Source organism: Telmatherina bonti, assembly GCF_933228915.1.
Source record: "Telmatherina bonti genome assembly, chromosome: 12".
Classification (NCBI taxonomy): Eukaryota; Metazoa; Chordata; class Actinopteri; order Atheriniformes; family Telmatherinidae; genus Telmatherina; species Telmatherina bonti.
The window spans coordinates 22,618,860-22,637,933 of record NC_136610.1 but is presented as its reverse complement, the minus strand read 5'-3'; the positions used below and the strand labels follow the sequence as shown (position 1 = coordinate 22,637,933).

Here is a 19,074-nt window from a genome sequence, read left to right as displayed (position 1 = left end):
CTGGAAAGCTGTGCAAAATAGAAAATACATAAATAAGAAAAAAGATCAAATCTAACAAACCATTATATTATGAACTATAAAAAAAAAAAAAAAATAGAGTTTGAAAGTGAGCCATCAACTTTTTTATAAATAATATTTACTCATATTTAATTTGATGGTTCCAGCTCCCCCGCGACCCTTCAATAAGACTAAGCAAAACGGATAATGAATGAATGAATGAATGAATGAATGAATTAATTAATTAATTAAATGGCTCAAAATGTCGAAAAATAAGTTGGGGCGACAAAACTAAAAACAAACAGCTCAAGTAGCACAGTATTCAACAGCAGGTTGGTATCACGAATAAGGATAAAAAGAGCATCTCAGAGAAAAATAGAAATGTTGAGCAACCGTCTACGGGTCAGTAGCAGTGGTAAACTACACCCTGTGATAATCACCCGCCAAACATTTGGTTGTTTTAACTGCCCATAAATAAACATTTTTTTTATTTGATAAAAAGTTGTTTGCAAAACCTTGATAATCCAAGAATGTCTACGTTTGATGATACATTGATTGATTGAAAGGGCATCCGCCTGTTAACACCTCAGAATATATATATTACCTAAAAACTTGAATTTAAGGTACCTGTTTCTCATCAAGAAAATGAAAATTGGAATTTACTTTAGAAATGCATCATGCTTCAGATTTTCTGCAAAGAAAAAGTTGCAGAAACCACTTCTCTGTTCATTGTTGAGAAATTGTTGAGAAATTTAATAGTTTTTTTGTGAATATAGGACCTGAACTAGCTGGAAAAATCCCAACTGATAGTGAACCTGTGTGTAATTTAATAGAAACAAATACAAACTCAATGTTCCTCACCCCTACTGATGAGAAGGAAGTCTTAGAGGCAATACGAAAATGTAGTAATAAAACATCTCAGGATTTTAATGGGATCGACATGAGAACAATTAGGAATGTTGCAGAGGCTGTAGTTAAACCATTTACACATATATGCAACTTATCATTTGAGCATGGACAATTGCCTTCTCAAATGAAAATTGCAAAAGTAGTTCCATTATTTAAAGCAGGTGATAAACACACCTTTACAAACTACCGTCCTGTCTCTCTCTTACCACAGTTTTCAAAAATACTAGAAAAACTATTTAATTCAAGATTACATACTTTTATTGAAAAAAATAAATTGCTCTCTAATAGCCAATATGGTTTTAGACAAAATCGATCAACATCACTTGCCTTAATTGAATTAGTGGAGGAAATCACAAGGTATATTGACAACAATAAATTTATTATGGGAATTTTTATTGATTTACAAAAGGCTTTTGATACCATTGATCATAGCATATTACTAGATAAATTGGAAAAATATGGCATTAGAGGACTACCACATAGATGGATAGGGAGTTATCTGAGGGACAGGCATCAGTTTGTCCAGGTTGAACAGTATAAATCTAATTGTAAGAATATAAAGTGTGGTGTGCCTCAGGGCTCTATTCTCGGGCCAACACTATTTTTACTTTACATTAATGATATTTGTAAAATATCTGAAATAATGAAATTTATACTTTTTGCAGATGATACAAATATTTTATGTTCAGGGCATGACCTGGAGAAACTTCTGAAAGATGTTAATGAAGAAATGTATAAATTAAAAAACTGGTTTAATATAAATAAGCTGTCATTGAATGTAAAAAAGATGAAGCTTATACTGTTTGGTAACCGGAAAAAGGATATGCCAATACAAATAACCATACAAAATACAGTAATAGAAAGAGTACAGCAAATTGTGTTTTTAGGTGTGGTTATTGATGAAAAGATGTCTTGGAAACCCCATATCTGTTACTTGCGCTCAAAAGTTGCCAAGTGTGTGGGTGTGATGAAGCGATGTAGTCTGATACTGAATCAGAGTGCTTTGCTTATCCTTTACCATTCCTTCATAATGTCATATTTAAATTACTGTATCGAAGTGTGGGGAAATTGTTACAAATCAAATTTGTTACCATTGATCATTCTCCAAAAAAGAGCCATTAGAGTTGTTCATAAAGTTAAATATAATGATCACACCAACCCACTTTTTCTTAACACATTTAACTTAAAATTACATGATGTGGTAAATTATAAAATGGCACAAATCATGTACAGAGCATCAACAAATTCTCTGCCTGTCAATATTCAAAATTTATTTCAAGATAGAGATGCTCATCATGCATATAATTTGAGAGGAAGTCATAAACTATATCAGACAAAAGTAAGGACAACTCTAAAGGCTATGTGTATTTCTGTGAGGGGAGTCACTCTATGGAACAACTTATCTGAGGAAATGAAAACTTGTAAAAATCTTTTGTTGTTTAAAAGTACGTTTAAAAGGAAGGTAATGAGTGAGTACCAGGAGGCGATGAGGCAGTGAAAACTTCATGGCCAGGCACATGCACCGAGTGTCAAATTTCTGTCTATGTATTATGTGTTAGAAGTGTATTACCTGATTATGTTTGCTGTGTAAAACACATGGTTGATAACAACATGTTAAAATGTATTGAAGTCATGTGATCGGGAAGAGCGGGGGGCGGTCGGGAGTGCGTTGGGCCTGTCTTTGTCATTGTCTTGTCTTGTCTTGTCTGTGTTGATTATTGTGTAAATTTTGTAATTTTGTTTTGTGTTATGCTGCGTGGTGTGTGAAGGGGGTGGACTAAAATAAGCATTGCTTCTCCCATCCCCCTTTTCAAACCAAAATTGTAAAAAAAGAAAATTGTAAAATTGTTTTTGTAAAATTGTTTTTGCAAATTGTGAATTTGGTTTGAAACAAATGAATAAACAAACAAACAAACAAATTATTATGGCAATGCAAATACTGCACAAGCCTGCATGCTGCTCCACCTAAATAAACTTCATTTCATCATATATGTATATTTTTACTATCTGAAGCAAAATCTCTCACCACTACATTCTCTTTGATTCACTTGGCTGGACATCACTGAGTATTTAGAAGAAAACAGCACTGGTTTACATTAGTCTATGAAGCTCTGTTGGGTAAAGTCCCAGAACACATTATCCCCATCTACATGCCTCCAAAATGTTGCTTTTTAATACCAAAACATTTAGATAAAACAGTGTTTGTAATGGAATAATTTCCAAAATGTACTTGTATCTATTGATGATTTTGGGGTTATGAAGAGGAAATGTAGTGAAGGAGAAATGTTATTGATTCTATTCAGAGGACACAATGCAGGAACACTTTTCTCTTTTTGTTTTTTTGGTTCAATTATGTATCATATTTGTGCTTAGTTTTGATTTTGTGTGGCTGCTTGGCCAGGTCTTTACTGTAAAAGAGATTTCTTATCGCTGTAAGGGTAGTGGAGTAAGGCAAAATACAGCTTGTAGATTCAAAAAGCAGATTACAGTTAAAAAGTTATAAATCACTTGCTTATTGGCAGTTAATGTGGTATGTAAATATCAGCAGATAACTAATCTTTTTACATAAAACAGTTTCTTCTGTCAAACATTAATCTTCATTTGAAAAGCTCCAAATCAGGTTCTTGCTTGATTAATAACCTGTGTTCATATAGATTCATTTGTGCCAATGAGATGCACTTCATAAAAATAGCTAAATAATTTGTAACAAATAAGTTAAAATTACACATAAAAAATTACCATTATGAACAAATAGTAAAAGTTTTGTGAACATGCTATAAAAATTAATTTAAAAACAAAAAAGGACAATTCTGATGCCACATAATAATAGGATAAACAATTTGAATAAATTACTGTCACTTCTTCTGTCTGTATTTACAGTTATTTCATGCTGCAAGTCATGACACACTGTCTCTATGTATTAACTTCAGGATTTTCAAGCACATTTAATAGTTTTATTGCATCCTGGTCTTTCTTTTCTTGTTTCTGCATGAAACCTCCAGCTCCTGCTCCTGCTGCTTTTGCTTATGAAAGCTGCATTTCATGTGTTGTGTTCAGGTTTTTGGAGAAGATTAAAAAAATAACAAATATGATTGATCATTGCTATCAGATAGTGTAGATCTGTAGTAGATAGTGTAGATGGTCTTTTGGGCATCAATAAATGCTTCTTGTGTCATGAGTCCAGTGTAGAACATGGACCAAGGTCTCCAGCTTTAAAGATATGAATGGAAAATCACAACTAACAATATTTTGTGACAAATCACGAGTTTTACTTCTTTTAAAGTTCATGCATATGACTTTAAAAATCTATCCATGCAGTTCTAAGATTACAGGATGATTCAGCCAATCCTAGGAAGCACTTGGTGGGAGTTGGACAAGTAGCCGGGGCAATAATAAGGTTATTACAAAGCTTCCAAATCTGTGGGCAAGATGTGAAATACCTACAGGGGTCCAGAGGACAAATCATTGCAAATTTTATTATTATTATTGCAAATTTCTTTGTATGTTCAATTATTGTAGATGTTAATCCACAAGCCTTAAAACGAGATATTACCAGATCAAGTGTTGGCCTGGACAGTTTTCAACAATTACAGATCTTTTTATTTCCTCTCAAATATAGTTCCTTATTTTGCCATTGCTCTCTAGTTGCAAATAGTTTAAATTTAAAAGTACCATACACCATATTGTTGGGATTGGAAGGGGCACAATGATTGGAGTAATATTTACACAGCTAGGTCAACAGGTTACAGAATGCAGCTACAAAAAAGCTTGAAAAAAATGTAAGTTTTCAGCTTACACATTTGGATGTATATGTGTTTAATGACATGAATGTCCCCTTATAATTAAATTTTAGAGGTTGTGACACTGCCATGTTTTACATCCGTTAACAAGCACACCCATTAAATGTACTGTTAAGTATTTAATTAATTAATTAGCTGCAGCGCTTTAACTGAAGTAGACCTGCTTGACACGAAAGAATCTTCAAACCTTAGACAGTGTGGAAAAACACTGTGTGTAGGTGTAAATATATAAGACAGAAAATACATGACAGTCATGACATGGCTTCTCGTTCCTCCATCCTTCCCTTGTTTGTTCTCGTTTCATATTCTGGAAATAGTCCATATCGGATACTGTTGACATGTGTTTGTGCTCCCTGTTTGGCATTCACCTTACCGTAAACAGAAAATGCTTTAAGGACAGACAGAGACTGTCAAGCACCAGGTCTCATGTATGTGGCCCCTTTGGACACACCCTATGCTGGTAACAGGAGCTCCCATAGGAAGCCCCATGTGCGGCGCCCTCCGGTTGCAACCATGATGATTAAGAGTTCCTTCCCATTCCTATTCAGATGGGCATTGTCCTGGAGTACAGACAGGCTGCCGACACCTTGTCCCAGTAAGGAAGAGAGTCTTTTACAGTCCAACGAGCAGGACTGAGACGCAATGCTGATGGTACATTCCAACATAAACAAATGTCCGGGGGAATAATTTAGAGGCAATTAATGGAAAAGGTTAAAAAAAGTTTTGTTTTTTTTGTCTTGTTCAGCATTTAAGCAAGCAGAATGGTGTTCTGGATGCTGTGTACTGAGCAAATATACCTTACCAAGGGGAGCTCTATAGATATAATGATCCCCTTGATTTTCTGGAGTCTTATCTTATTTTTCAATTTGTTTTGGATAATTGTTCATATAACCGAGTTTATGCTGCCGGACCAGACCGGAGAGGATAGAGGAGGGACAGATAGAGAACAGATAGAAGAAAAACCAAGAGACAGCTATAAATGCATACGTGTATACACACATACATGCCCACCTATGCACCCATGTACATACAAACACACATATATTTACACCCACACAAGCCAACTCTAGATTCATGGCCCCTGCAGAGAACAAAACCATTAATTGTCAGGAGCACCAAAAACTAGCAAGTTCAACCAGAAATACAGAAAGAAAGCTACCTGCTAATGAATGAACCTGCAGGATGGCTCAATGACTGTGATACATACTGAACATTCAGAGTGGAACGTGTTCAGAGAAGAGAGATCATGCCAATGTCACCCCACCCACCTATAGGCAAGAGGCAGGCCAGGAGAACCCAGAGCCCTTGGCAACCGGCAGTCATCCCCAAGCACAGACCCCAGCTCCGGAGCCAGCCTCACATCCAGCCAGGAGGTGGCGAAGAAGGGGCCCCAGACAAAGACCCCCGCAGTCAGGGTGAACAGGCCCCAGCAGGCCCAGGCCGGCCCCATCTAGCACCGGCCGCCCAGGGCAGAGACAGTGCGGGCCCCAAGGCCCCAAGAGCCCGAAAGCAGCCCCCCGCCCCAACAGGCAGACGGCACAGCCCACACCCCAGGCCAGGATCCCCAGACCGCCACCTAGCAGCAGCCAGGCCACAACCCAGTGCACCAGCTGCGCTCCCCCGGGCAGAAGATCCCCCAAACCACACATACACACACACACACACACCCTCCTTCCCTCCTCCGACCTGCACCCACCCTCCCAACCCCCATTCATACACCCTTCCCCCCATCCACACACATGCCCCATCAGACACGCACCCCCACCCCACCTCCACTCACCTACCCCTCCCATGTCACACAAACGCCAACCCACCCCTCCACACCCACCAAGACCCCACCCCACACACAAACCACACACACACACACACCCACAACCCAACGCCCCATCCCTCCACAACCACACACCCACACATACCCCACCAAACACCCCTCCAACCCTTCCCCTATCCACAAACCCCCCCTTCCATGCTCCACCCTCACTCACACACCCCACTCCACATATACACCCCCCCCCCCCCCCCCACACACACACACACACATACACACACACACACACACTCACCCCCTCCATCCATACCCACACCCCTCCCACACGGGCACACCCCACCACACATAAACCCACCCCATCACGCCACCCACCCACCAACACACCCCTCCACACAGACACCCTCATCCCATTCACCCCCCACCCACCCACATATCCAACCCTGATACCCCCCCTCCCCACTTACCCACCATCCATCTGCAACCCCATCCACCAGCTACCACACCGTGCCCTCACCTTGCCTCTCAATCGTTCCCATGTGAGATGCCCCAGAGGGGCAGAGGACAGGAAGGCCCCGATTAGGGCCCCAACAACTTCCGTCCACCACTCCCAGGGCCACCCTCACCACCTCACAGATGCAGCTGACCCAGAACCCCATAGGACCAGCGAGAACCCTTCTCCAGCCAAGGCAACCTAGACCTAGGTCTAATGCAGGGGTGTCAAACTCCAGTCCTCGAAGGCCGGTATCCGCCAGGTTTTTGTTGTTTCCCTCCACCAACGAAGCTGATTCGAATCATATGCATCCAGCAGCTTCTTGTCAACTTGTTTCTAAGTTTTGGTCAGGTGTGTTGGAGAATGGAGACAACAAAAACCTTCAGGATACCAGCCCTCGAGAACTGGAGTTCAACACCTGTGGTCTAATAGATGGCACTCTTCCCCCGCCTGAACCCTCCCCCCCAGCAAAGCCCTGGAAATAGGGGGATGAGAGGACCCTATCGCCCCTGCCGCCCCCTGCTAATGAATGATTGTGAAATGTATTAGTTGCAATTAAAATTGAGGGAAGTAGCCACACAGTGTTGGGAAAGGGACCACCTAAGCAGACCCATCCACTGTACACTGCATGGCCCCTCTCCCAGATCTTGTCCAGGAGTTGTCGGTGTTTTGGGGTGATGATGACAACGTGTAATTAAAACTTGAAGGTGAGCCAAGACTGGGTGCAGCGATCAAGACCACCTTGATGGCCTTTCTCACCACCCAGCACAACGTGTACACCTCCCAATACCCTGCTGATGAAGTACAGGTAGATGGAGTGATGGAGAGCGGGAAGGAAGAGGTTGACGGATTTAAGTCCGGAGGGAAGAAAGCATGAAAGTGAAAAGGTTATGAATTGTCTAAAACTTATTAAGGGCTCCAAGAGATTAAATAAATCAGAGCGTTTCTGTGGTGAAAACAAAGAAAAAATTAGAAAATATTTCTCAGTACTTTTCTGTGAGTCTATTTGGATTAAATTCTTATTGCAAAGCAATTAATAGGTTTGTTCAGATTTTATGCCTGCAAATCTAATTACAGTACACAATTTTTTTTATTTTTTTTCTTACTTCTAAGAATGTTTTAACATACACACACATATATATATATATATATATGTATATATATATATATATATATATATATATATATATATATATATATATATATATATATATATATATATATATATATATATATAGAATTAGCTATAAAGAATTAGCTCATTTTTTATATGTTGATATTAATTACAAAGTAATCTAAATCACCCCCTGTTGTATTAGAGGAGGAATCAATTAAAACAACACATGCAATAAGCTTAGTCATGTGGGAGTCATTAATGTTTGTGCAGACCTGTTAACATCATGCTGCCATGTGACAAATGGCTGTATATTAAAAAAAAAAAAAGAACCAAGACAGCAATTCATGTATAAATATATAGATCTTTATTCATTATATGCTAAGTTAATGGTGTTGGGTACTTCACTTTTTATTAAGACCAACTTGTTGCATTCCATGAAAATGTAGGTTTAACCCTCCTGTTGTCCTTTGGGTCAAAATGACCCGCTTTGTGGTGGAGGCAGGGTGTATACAGAACATGAGGACATTAGGAGGGTTAAGCTTCTGAAGGAATCATTAGATTAAGAACAAAAACAACAAAAATCAAAGCAAGCAATGAAAAACAACAAAAGTGTGAATAAAATCTGCATTTCTTTTGGCATTCTGGCCATATGACTCAACTAAATACGACCAATAATAAAAAGAACACAGAACTCAGATGATTTAATGAGATAATAATACTGCAAATGTTAATTTACTACTATATAGATAAAAGTAAATATAAGCTAAACACAAAATCTAAAAACTCTGCAACATGTGATCCTCAACATGTAACAAAATATGTTAAAATACAAAAAAAAAATACTTGATATAAAACGTCAGTGCATAATCATTTTCTCTTCAGAGAAACAAAACATTTGAAAAAACATGGGTTCATGTCACACTGCAGACACTCACTGAAAACATTTTTTAGTGGCTTCCAAATTAAAGTTAGCTGCATTATACACATGAGGTGTGCGTGCTTTTACAGGTGTGATGGAAGCGTTTACTCAACAGCACTTCAATGCACCCTGTATTACAAAAAAAGTGAAAAGAATGAAGAAATTTAACGTTAAAGTAACATTGAGCTGGAGAAGATTGGTGCTAACTTAGCCAGAGGGCTTCACAGCAACCTTTACAAGCATCGGACAAAGGATGGAGAACAGTTTCCACTTTTATTCTGTGGAGGCAGAGTCCAACAATTTAATTATCCAGAAATACAGCAGCAAAAACAGAATATACACCTGAATTAAAACATGGGAGTTCAACACCTGGTAAAAGGAGGACTGAGTTGAAAAATACTTTGGTTGACTTTAAAAATGAGCCTAAATAAAAAGGATGACCAAGTGAAAGTGTTCATATATATATATGGTGGGCAACTGGAAAGACTGCAGTCTTGCAAGTTTTAGGAGTTTCCATGCTGCAACACACCTGACACACGTCAGACATAATTAGCTGACTTATGCAGAGCTTAATATCAAACTCTGCACCAGTAGCATGCTAATTAACCACTGTATTAATCAGGTGTGATGGAGCAAGGACACTTCTAGCACTTGCAGGACTGCAGCCCTCAAGGACCGGAGGACCCCAGTTCTGACTACATCTATATGTGACAAAATATACAAAAACAGCATTTTTCAACACCCAAATGGCACAAGAGGAAGAATCAAGCTAAAATGTTAATTCTGAACCCTGTTTCCTACATTAACTGGTTATTTGCTAAGAAAAAAAACAAAAAAAACAAAAAATACATTAATTTAGCGCAGGGTAGGTCAACCTGAGTTTGATGAGCTGTTTCTTTCTTTTTTCTCTTTTTTAAATAAAAGCCCATGAAAAATGATCACAAATAGCTTTGTAGTTGTATTTTGAGCAAACACAAACCTCCACTCGGGCAAAATGTTGCAACGACTAACCCTTTTCAAATAATTGATCACAAATTATTGTCCAGTTTTCACTTAATCTCTAAGATTAAAAAATAACTATTAAAACAGCATTAAAAATTAATCGATCTCCAATTTAAAAAGCCTTTTCTGGGTTTTGTTGTTTGTCATCACCAAGGAATTTTCAGATTTATGGTAAAGTTGGAATTGATGCTATTTGTTTCACAGTAGATCAAATAAATACCTGAGCTGTTTTCAGCTATTTGACATATCACAGTGAAGGTGCAGCGGACCTGAAAAGACCATCAACGTAAGCCCACATCTGATACCAGGAAAGGAATCAATAGTCTTCAGGTTCCCTTTGTTGCACACCAGATGCTCTGTTAGGCTGAAGATGTAGTTTGACTGATGGATTTCTAAACATTTAACTTTGTGTTTTCCTCTTGCAGACAACAGTCAAAATAAATGACAACATAAGTCTCAGATTTGCCAGTGGAGGTTACACAGGAGGGGTGGAGTAGCGCACCACATACTCATAGTCTGGTGGTGGACTATGACACTCCAGGCTGGCGTCCAGAACCGAGTCATCCAGACTGAAATCCAAAGGGGGAACAGTTGGTGGGAACTTCTCTTTTTCTGCATCACTCAGTACAGACTCTTTACTCTTGCTCGCAGCCTTCATCCTGAAAACACAGAGATATGAAGGAAACATGTCTGATTAACAGCAACATCTTACAGTTTAAATGAATTTACAACCGAAAAGTACATTTCAACACATTTCAGGGGAAAAACTATTAAATATTTTTTTAAAAAATTGAATCATGCTGGGGGTTTTTTGTTTTTTTGGGGGGGAAAGCTACAAAACCTGAGTTCCTACTTCATCCCCTATGAAACAAGTTCTTACCATACAAGTAAAACTCAAACATAGGTGAATACTAGTGAGCATATGTGAAGAAAATTAACCAATACCCATTCTGTGGAGGAAATTCAAAGTATTTTTTCTGACTTTCCTTACGAGAAATGTGATGTCATTAGCTAACAAAATGGATGAGTTGAAGCGCTAACAAAGACAGCAGGAATACGGAGGATGCAGCCATGTGTTTAGTTGAAACATGACTGCAGGACTCTCATGTGTCTTTACACTGTGTTAAGACTGTACAAACAGGTCAAGACAACAAAGTTAGTGGAAAGCTGAAAGGATGTCCTGCAGTGCTTTTCAAGTTGGACCCTTCATGGTAAAGAAAAAGATCTGCACATGTATTTTCACCAGCATTTTGTTTTAAAAATCAGGATCCAGAGAAATGGCTCTATGCTGGGGACAGATCTGGAGTCACTAGAGCTGACCGTCTAGACAAGAATACTGCACAAGCTGTTGAACATAAGGGACAGTTCTTCGCAGCCTCAACGACACAAAGACAAAGCAACAGTGTGTTCACTCGGAGGCTTTCTCAATTACTCAGAGAGAAAGATACAGGAGGTCACTCTTGCCAACAGAACAATGTGACTGACAATTAATCATTTTTAAATAAATATCTTCTCCTCAGGGAATTAATAAAGTGTTTCCTTGAGTATTTTTCCATTTGATTTTGGAACCTGGTTTCATCCTACATATAATCCCTGAAAACAATTAATTTCTTTGTGTGCATGTACAATGTTTAGTTGTACAAGTGTAGTTTTTGTTTTTTGTTTTTTTTACAGCATAAGACTTTTTTATCGAAGCTTAGCCTATTCAGCCAGCATTGGTCGAGACTTGGAAGGATTTTTCTGTCCATTCAAACATATCTGGACAGCTAACACATTTCAGACTAGTGTAGTACACGAAGTCTTAAGTGCAAAACAAAACAAACAAAAAAAGAAACACAAACTTTACAAAACACACAGAAACACACAGTCTCTTTTTTGCAAATTATCTAAAGTACATATACTAAGTACTCAAGATTTATGAACTGATTCTGAAAAGTTTGAATCTTAGTATTTCAGAGTAAAATGAGGTCCTTCGGTGCAGACGTGTAAAACAAAACTGTGCATATTTTGAAAGGCAGTTTGTTTTCCAGCTTGATTTAATCGCTCTCACAATGGGGAACTGTTTTGATACTCTTTCCTTAAAGGAATGCCCCTTGTGAAGCTGTACAATCAGATAAACTGTCCCTCATTCATGTATGATGTAATCAATCATCCTGAGCTTTTCTGCTTCATTGGATTCCCAGAATATGAGTAACTGAGTCTTATTATCTCGGACGTTGCTAGGGGTTTTAAGAGCGCCTCTTGAAACTAAAAGGGTCGGTTCCCAGCAGGAAGAAGAGACGCTGCTGTACTGGAATGTTGTCCTGATTAATAAACTACATGCTAAACTGGGCGTCAGAATAATTAAGTCTTATCTTGACAGTGAAGTGGAGGGTGAAGGGTGCAGATGGGGCACAGGATAGGAAAATATTCCATGGTATCCATGACTATCCAATCAAACATTACCAGTACTGTAAGTTGCCAGTTCCTATCACTTTACTGTAACAGATTTGCAGATTTAGAGCTTTTTTGAATCTAAGAATCTCAATAATCAAATGTCATCCCTCTGGTGGAGAGATGTGAGGGTAGGGGAGTGGGGGGGGGAGCATCAGGTGGATTGCTGCTCAAAGGAACTACAGCAGGGGAGGCCCTTGTAAGCCTTTTTAAGTCCAAAGGTTGTCGTGATTGAGTGTCTGCCCAGCAAGAAAAGTCCTCCCCTTGAAGTATATATCATTCTCTGGATGCCTGGGCTGATCCGCTGTGCAAGGCTAAGGGAGGCCCTGATGGGACAAGCAGGCCTGTAGTGAGTCCTCAATGTTCAGCTCTGAGATCTAAAGGACACTGTGAGAGCGTGGGTGTGAGTTTGGTTAGCTGTATATTAATTGGAGGGGTTTGTGAGCTCTGCAAAGCATGCCTCGTAAGTACAACCCCCTTCCGGTTGCTCAGTCCTGTCATTTACAACACATTGATGTTGTTTTCTGAAGTTATCACTCTTTCCTCTTCGACCGGACCAACATTTCGAAATTACTTCCCTGCTGCTCTTCGTTCGAGCTCTTTCAGTCAAAATGCTTTGCTGGATTATTAATAGCTGCAACTGTGCTGGCAGAAGCAGAAGAATGAGAAATGGTTTAAAGAGTAATTACTGAGTTCAGGGGTTTGACCCTGTAAATTAACCGTGTCACTGAGCTGCAATAAAGCTCATATTTAAGTCTTCACACAGCTATAGAAATCCTCACAAGAGAGAGAGATTTACAGAAATCTTCCTCATATTTGACTTGACCTCTCAAGTGAGAACATACTGTCTCTGCCTTTTTTCCCCTCTTCAACCGTTTTATGTGCTTTCAAAATCCACATCTTAAAGACATAAAGAAATATCTGCAGTATTCTGGATTAGAAACGGCCTATGTCAGTCATTTGAAAGGTTTCGTAGCCTGAACATACTTGGCTTAGATCAGTCTGGGAGGTTTCCCGTTCTAAGAGGAAACAAAGAGTTTTTAGTGTTTTCTCTTTAAAACAGCTGAACTTCCCTCTGTTTTTGTTGTCAGTTCTTTAGTTTGTCACCCTCAAACTTTTCTCCTCCCACTTCCCCTTTGTGCTTCAGCCTCTAGACAAAAGGGAAAACTAGCAGCTGACTTCTTTGTAAGGTAGAAGAAACTGTCTGTGCGTTGGTATGACACTTATAGTGTCTACATTCCAGCACAGCAGGATGGTTTCCAAGCAGGTACTTTGTAATCTTTCTGCATGTTTGCGTAGATTTGTCACTTGTAGTGCATGTGGAGTGTTGATCTAAGGTAAGATACACATACGCTAGAGCTATGATGCTCAGAGGTCGCCCTGTCAGTGACTCCAAGTTCATCAGTGTCTTTATGTTGTCAGAAGATAGACCCATACCGCTGTCTGACTGACCCTAAGGAGGATAAAGAAACAGAGGGTGATTAATTCAATCCACAAAGTTGATTCTTAATTCTACGCTCCATAGACCAAACAAATAAATTGAACTTGATCATGAAGTGCACAATTAAAACAACAAACAAAATTGGCAAAAAGAGATGAAATTTTTTTATAAGGCAGAATGCTCCTGGGTCAGTTTCAGGTTCAGCAACTTGCCTCTTGGTTCTCATTTCTCCTGTTCTCCATGGTGACCTCGTCAAAGGTTTTCACACTAGCGGGGCGGATTTTGATGTTCCTGGAAAAACAAAGAAATTCAAGCAATGAAAATGTTTTGTAGATGTTCAGAAAATCCTTTGATTAAACACAGTCAAGTCCCGCAACAAAACCACAGGAACCTAATCACTTACATCAACAGTTTGTAGCGTCTATAACATTGTCCTTTGAAAATACGTCCTGTTTGCTTTGCATTTCAACACTTAGCGGCTAAGATGGCAGCTCACTTTAGCTTTAGGGGTAACTGTCAATGCTGCTTTTCAGCACCTACTCAATAAACACACTTGGAAGGCCTGCTAAAACCCAACAGCTCAGCAAATATTATTCTAAGTGGACTTAAATCTGAAAGCTGGCTCAGTGGTTTATGGGGAAATTCATCACAGAAGCTGCAGCACTGAAAGCTCAGGAGCAGCATTGTGTATATTTTCTATTCTCCCCAGGCAGGTTTCTTATTGTCATCGAATCAGATCTAAATGTTCTTCTGTTGAGTTTAATCAGAACATAACAGAAACAATATTTGTTTTGGACATTTTTTTTTCAGCACAAAATTGGTCTTTTCTGTGTCTATAACAGGTTTAAACATTTGCTAGACAAGGAGATTTATGTCCTTTAAATGCTTTGACAAGTTTGCATAGAAATGCTGCAGATTTGCAGCAATGAAACCAAGAGTCTACAGCCAGGCTAGCAGCTCAGAGCAACACAATGGAAGCAAAGCAACGTCTGCAGAAATCTGGTTTTCAAACATAAATTTTAGAATAAATTTTGATCTAATTTTTGTTCTGAAACAAAAATTTTGAGATTTGTTACCCCTCATCCTGAGGGAGGCGTAAAGGGAGCATAAGGGACAGAAATGTCTGAGGCAAATTTTATAAACAACGAAAAGTCAGATTAATGGTGGCACATGCAAAGTCAACACATGTCAATCGACTGGGGGAAACCTTTAGCCAAACTTGTAAATACTGATTCAAATATTTGACAGGATAACATAAAATTTTGCCTAATATGTGCACCTAATGTCATCCATCCAATCATGCAATGGAAGACTTGATCAAGAGTGAATTGTCTGTTTTGTTTAAACATGAACAATAAAAATGGTCTCACCAGGTGCCGCCTGAGTCACGGTGGGAGACAGGTCGTGTGGGTGTCTCCTCCGAAGGCACTGCGGCTGTCTGCTCTCCCACCTTCGCCAGCAAAGCTGTGTTGATGGGTATGTAGTGTTTGCCCTCCTACATCAACAAATGAAGCAGATTTATGGCCGATACTATGTGAGCTATGTTAACGTACACATCCACTGGTGGTGGCGAGCGGCCAAAGAAACTAAGGTCATGCTTAATAAATCCACAGTCTCTATCATGAAGTTAGAGCGGGCAGCGGTACAGTTCATGACCAGTCTTCCTGCACTGGAAAAGCTTTCTAACTGGATGGCTTTAGCAGACTCTGTTGTCTGTAATGCAAAAAGTTGCAGTTTTAATGTGACGTTAAGTGGGGCTTCTCCACTTATTATTTCACTGGACAAACTAGATAAGAAAAAAGCTTTTGAAACTCAAGTTTTAACAATACAGAGTAAATGCCATTGCTTCTCTTGGACATTGTGTATATTCATATAATTTTCTCTCAGATTCATACATTTGCACCAGAATTCAGTCACATTAAATCTACAGTTTGTGACATTTAACACTAATAATTACATTGTTCTCCAAGTGTTTTGAAATGCAGTTCCTTTTACGAGACTGATTATGTTATTTCAAAGGGAGCTGAGTGTTTGTGTTGAGCGTTGCTTCCCTTCTCAGTTACAATGAGCGCCCTTCTGCATTGAAACCATTATCATCATCTGCTTGCTGAATATGTGCAGGTGGTTGTGACTCACTCTGCACCACCGGCAGATACTATTCGGATACTGTACTTGCGCCACAAAAAACAAAAAAAAACCAACAAAAAAAAAAAAAAACAAGTTCAGGGCTGCACAGTGGAGTGATGGTTAGCACCGCAGCCTCACAGCAAGAAGGTCACTGGTGTGAACCTCGCCTGGGTGGAGGTTTGACTTTGGCCTTTCTGTAAGGAGTGTTTCTGTTCTCTGTATGCTTCCACTGTCATGCACGGCCTGACCAATTAACCTAACATGCAAAGACATGCATGCAAGGTTAACTGGTCACTCTAAATTCTCTGTAGGAGGGACTGGTTGTCTCTCCGTGTTGGTCTTGTGATGGACTGGCAACCTGTCCAGGGCATACCCTGTCTCTTGCCTGATATTTGCTATTTTTGGCTCTAGTTCCCTACAGCCCTTAATTGGATTAGTATAGAAATGGATGTTGAGGTTACTTGAAATCCTCAAGAAATAAACTAATTTTCACCCAATAAAGTTTAAAATTCATTGAGTTATAGTTATTTGAAAAAGACAGTACAACCTGTTGTAATTCAAAGATCTCATTTATTTGTATATTTGGTCTTAATCAGGCCCTAAAATTATGTAAATACAACCTCAGATTATCTACACACAAATAACAGTCAACTAAGTCAACTAAGATAGTAAAAAGAGAAAACAGAAGTAAAACAGTATTAAATCTTGTCCTCAAGGACAACTGTCCTGCAGGTTTTATGTTTCCTTTGATTCAAACTGGCACTTGAGGACTGGGGTTTGAGATATCTGCCACAAAGCATGAGCAGATTCAAACTAAGTATATCCCAAGATCACAACAGCCTTTGGGGCACTCTTTGGGAAACATGTACTTAGTTCTTTGCTCACCGCTTATGCATTTTGGCAGAATTTGTGATGATTAAAAAAGATAACTTGGCAATAAATTGGATAAAAATGGTATGAAAATGGGTGGAAGGTGTAGTGCGTCACATGTTTCTGTTCAGTCGAGGTTATACAATGTTTGCCTTATTGCACTTTTTATTTTGTCCTGATTCATAAAATCTTATAATGGAAATAAAGTGCATTTTCTTACTCACATAACTGTATGTAACATTTGAGCAACACACATTTTTTTCATTAGTGATACCTGTTGCACGCTGGCCTGAAGCAGATCTCCCAGCCTTTCCACCAACTCAGTGAAGGTCGGACGCTGCAGTGGCTCACCCTGCCAGCAATCCAACATGGTCTGATATCTATGAGCGAAGAATAAACCATTGAGCACACACTGCAGACACATCAACATAGTGGATTAACATCGCCAAGAGCAGTTGGACTTGATGTATCATGTGTTACACTGTCACGGAGACAAACCGCTACCTCAGGATTGCTATTTTTTTCATCTTTAATAAACAGACCTCCTTTGTTCCAAAAATTCAACCACATCTGCTCAACCTCTAAATCTGCTGCCATTCAGACCTTTTTAACACGCCTCGTTCTCTTTTTTTGTGTGTGTTAATCCCAAGCTTCTGGGACTGTATCTAACTCTTCCCGCCAATGAGAACACACAACCTCCATCAGTTTTCTGACAAGCTGTCAGCATCTTTGCCCATGTGGGATGACTTAAACCTTTATACAAGTTCTCATTGCAGTGACCACCCTCATTCAGGGGAGGATTAGAAACAGAGTGCAAATGCTGCTCTTTCAATTACATTCCCAGCATGACACTGATTGAAATCCATCTGTGAAGGCCTTTATTACAGTATAACTAATATAAGTCGCTTGTATCGTTCTTTTGCAAGTTGGAGGACTTGAGAGTAGTTGCTGCTGCATCGACCCCACCTCTTCCTACATCTGCGTAGTTTTCTCAGGTCTGGCTTAAAAAGGCTGAACAGCTGTGACTCCCACCTTAATGACTGTAGAGAATGCTTTCCCAGGTGGTAGACCTCCCAACAGCGACAGGATGTGGAGAGCATGATCGCAGCTCTTATACATATCACTGGGCAGGAAGTGGAGACATTGTATGACAGTAGAATTTAAACCACGCTTCCTGCCTTGTCCTAATGAGAACAAATAGCATGGCTCCACATGTTTTGAGTCTTAAGGAGTGTGGTGTTTTTGAGGGGATGAAGATTCTGCAAAGCTGAGCTAGTTTATCCGGGGAGGGGGTGGAGGGGTGGTATGAATGGGAAAGGAACATCCTTTTTTTATTGTGCTCCAACTCTCTGAATAGCATCCGCAAAATTCCAATGTGATGCATCATACGAGGGGATCCTATTAACAGGCAGTGAACAACATTCCTGATGAACTGGGCCTGAAGAAGCACAAATTAAATGACACCATCTGTAACTTCATGTGTTTTTAATCATTCTTATATTCAGAGTTGCAGGGGTGGGGTTAGGGGTGGTGGTGACAGGGGGTCACAGTGTCAAAAACCTGAGCTTAGGCACACCTGTGATCAACTGCAGAGCTCTCTGGGGAATGAAGAGAATTCACCCCACTGACTCAGAGTGCATCCCAGTTAAACTGATGTAAGCGGGTTTTTATCTCAGCTTTAAATTAAAGGCAAGTCATCTCAGCATTGAGAATGCAAAGTATTTCATTTTGCTGGTGTATTTTCCTCAATGGACAGCCTGAACCAAGATGGAAAGTACAAGGGAGTCTTGGCTCTGACTGAAACCTACAATCTGGATTGCATTTAGTATAACTGCATCCAGTCACTGTCTCCTTTGTGAAGCTGATCAATGTTTTCAGTAATTTTTAATTCCAAATGCTTTAAAAATATGTATCTTTTGATGAAACATTGTTTCCTAAGCAGGAGTGCAGCATTATGCTTTCAAAATAGATAAGATTTAACTCTTGTGAGTGACTTCAAATTAAAACCAGATGCTAGATACGCACGCATGTTGAGCTGAGACTCAGGCTGTGATTGGTGGGTCTGCTTTTACAAAACAAAACAAAAAAGAATAAAATAAAGTCTGAAAAGCTGCATTATTGACTGACAGCAGTGACACCAAAGACAAGCATTTTCAGCTCTCCCACAGATATTTCTGTCCAGACCAATGGTCCAACCACTG

General features: G+C 39.4%; 1 protein-coding gene across 3 annotated transcripts in view; it reads right to left on the bottom strand.

Moving 5' to 3' along the window:
* Nucleotides 1-8,433: 8,433 nt before the first annotated feature.
* Nucleotides 8,434-19,074, bottom strand: part of kdrl (kinase insert domain receptor like) — a 46,223-nt gene continuing 35,582 nt past the window's right edge. For all 3 annotated transcript variants that reach the window (XM_079249632.1, XM_079249634.1, XM_079249633.1), the window contains exons 26-30: nucleotides 17,148-17,253; nucleotides 15,247-15,371; nucleotides 14,089-14,167; nucleotides 13,788-13,888; nucleotides 8,434-10,661 (exon numbers count right to left, since the gene is read on the bottom strand). In XM_079249632.1, coding sequence (XP_079105758.1) covers nucleotides 10,478-10,661; nucleotides 13,788-13,888; nucleotides 14,089-14,167; nucleotides 15,247-15,371; nucleotides 17,148-17,253 — 595 coding nt within the window. In that variant the 3' untranslated portion in view covers nucleotides 8,434-10,477. The remainder of the gene's footprint in view (nucleotides 10,662-13,787; nucleotides 13,889-14,088; nucleotides 14,168-15,246; nucleotides 15,372-17,147; nucleotides 17,254-19,074) is intronic.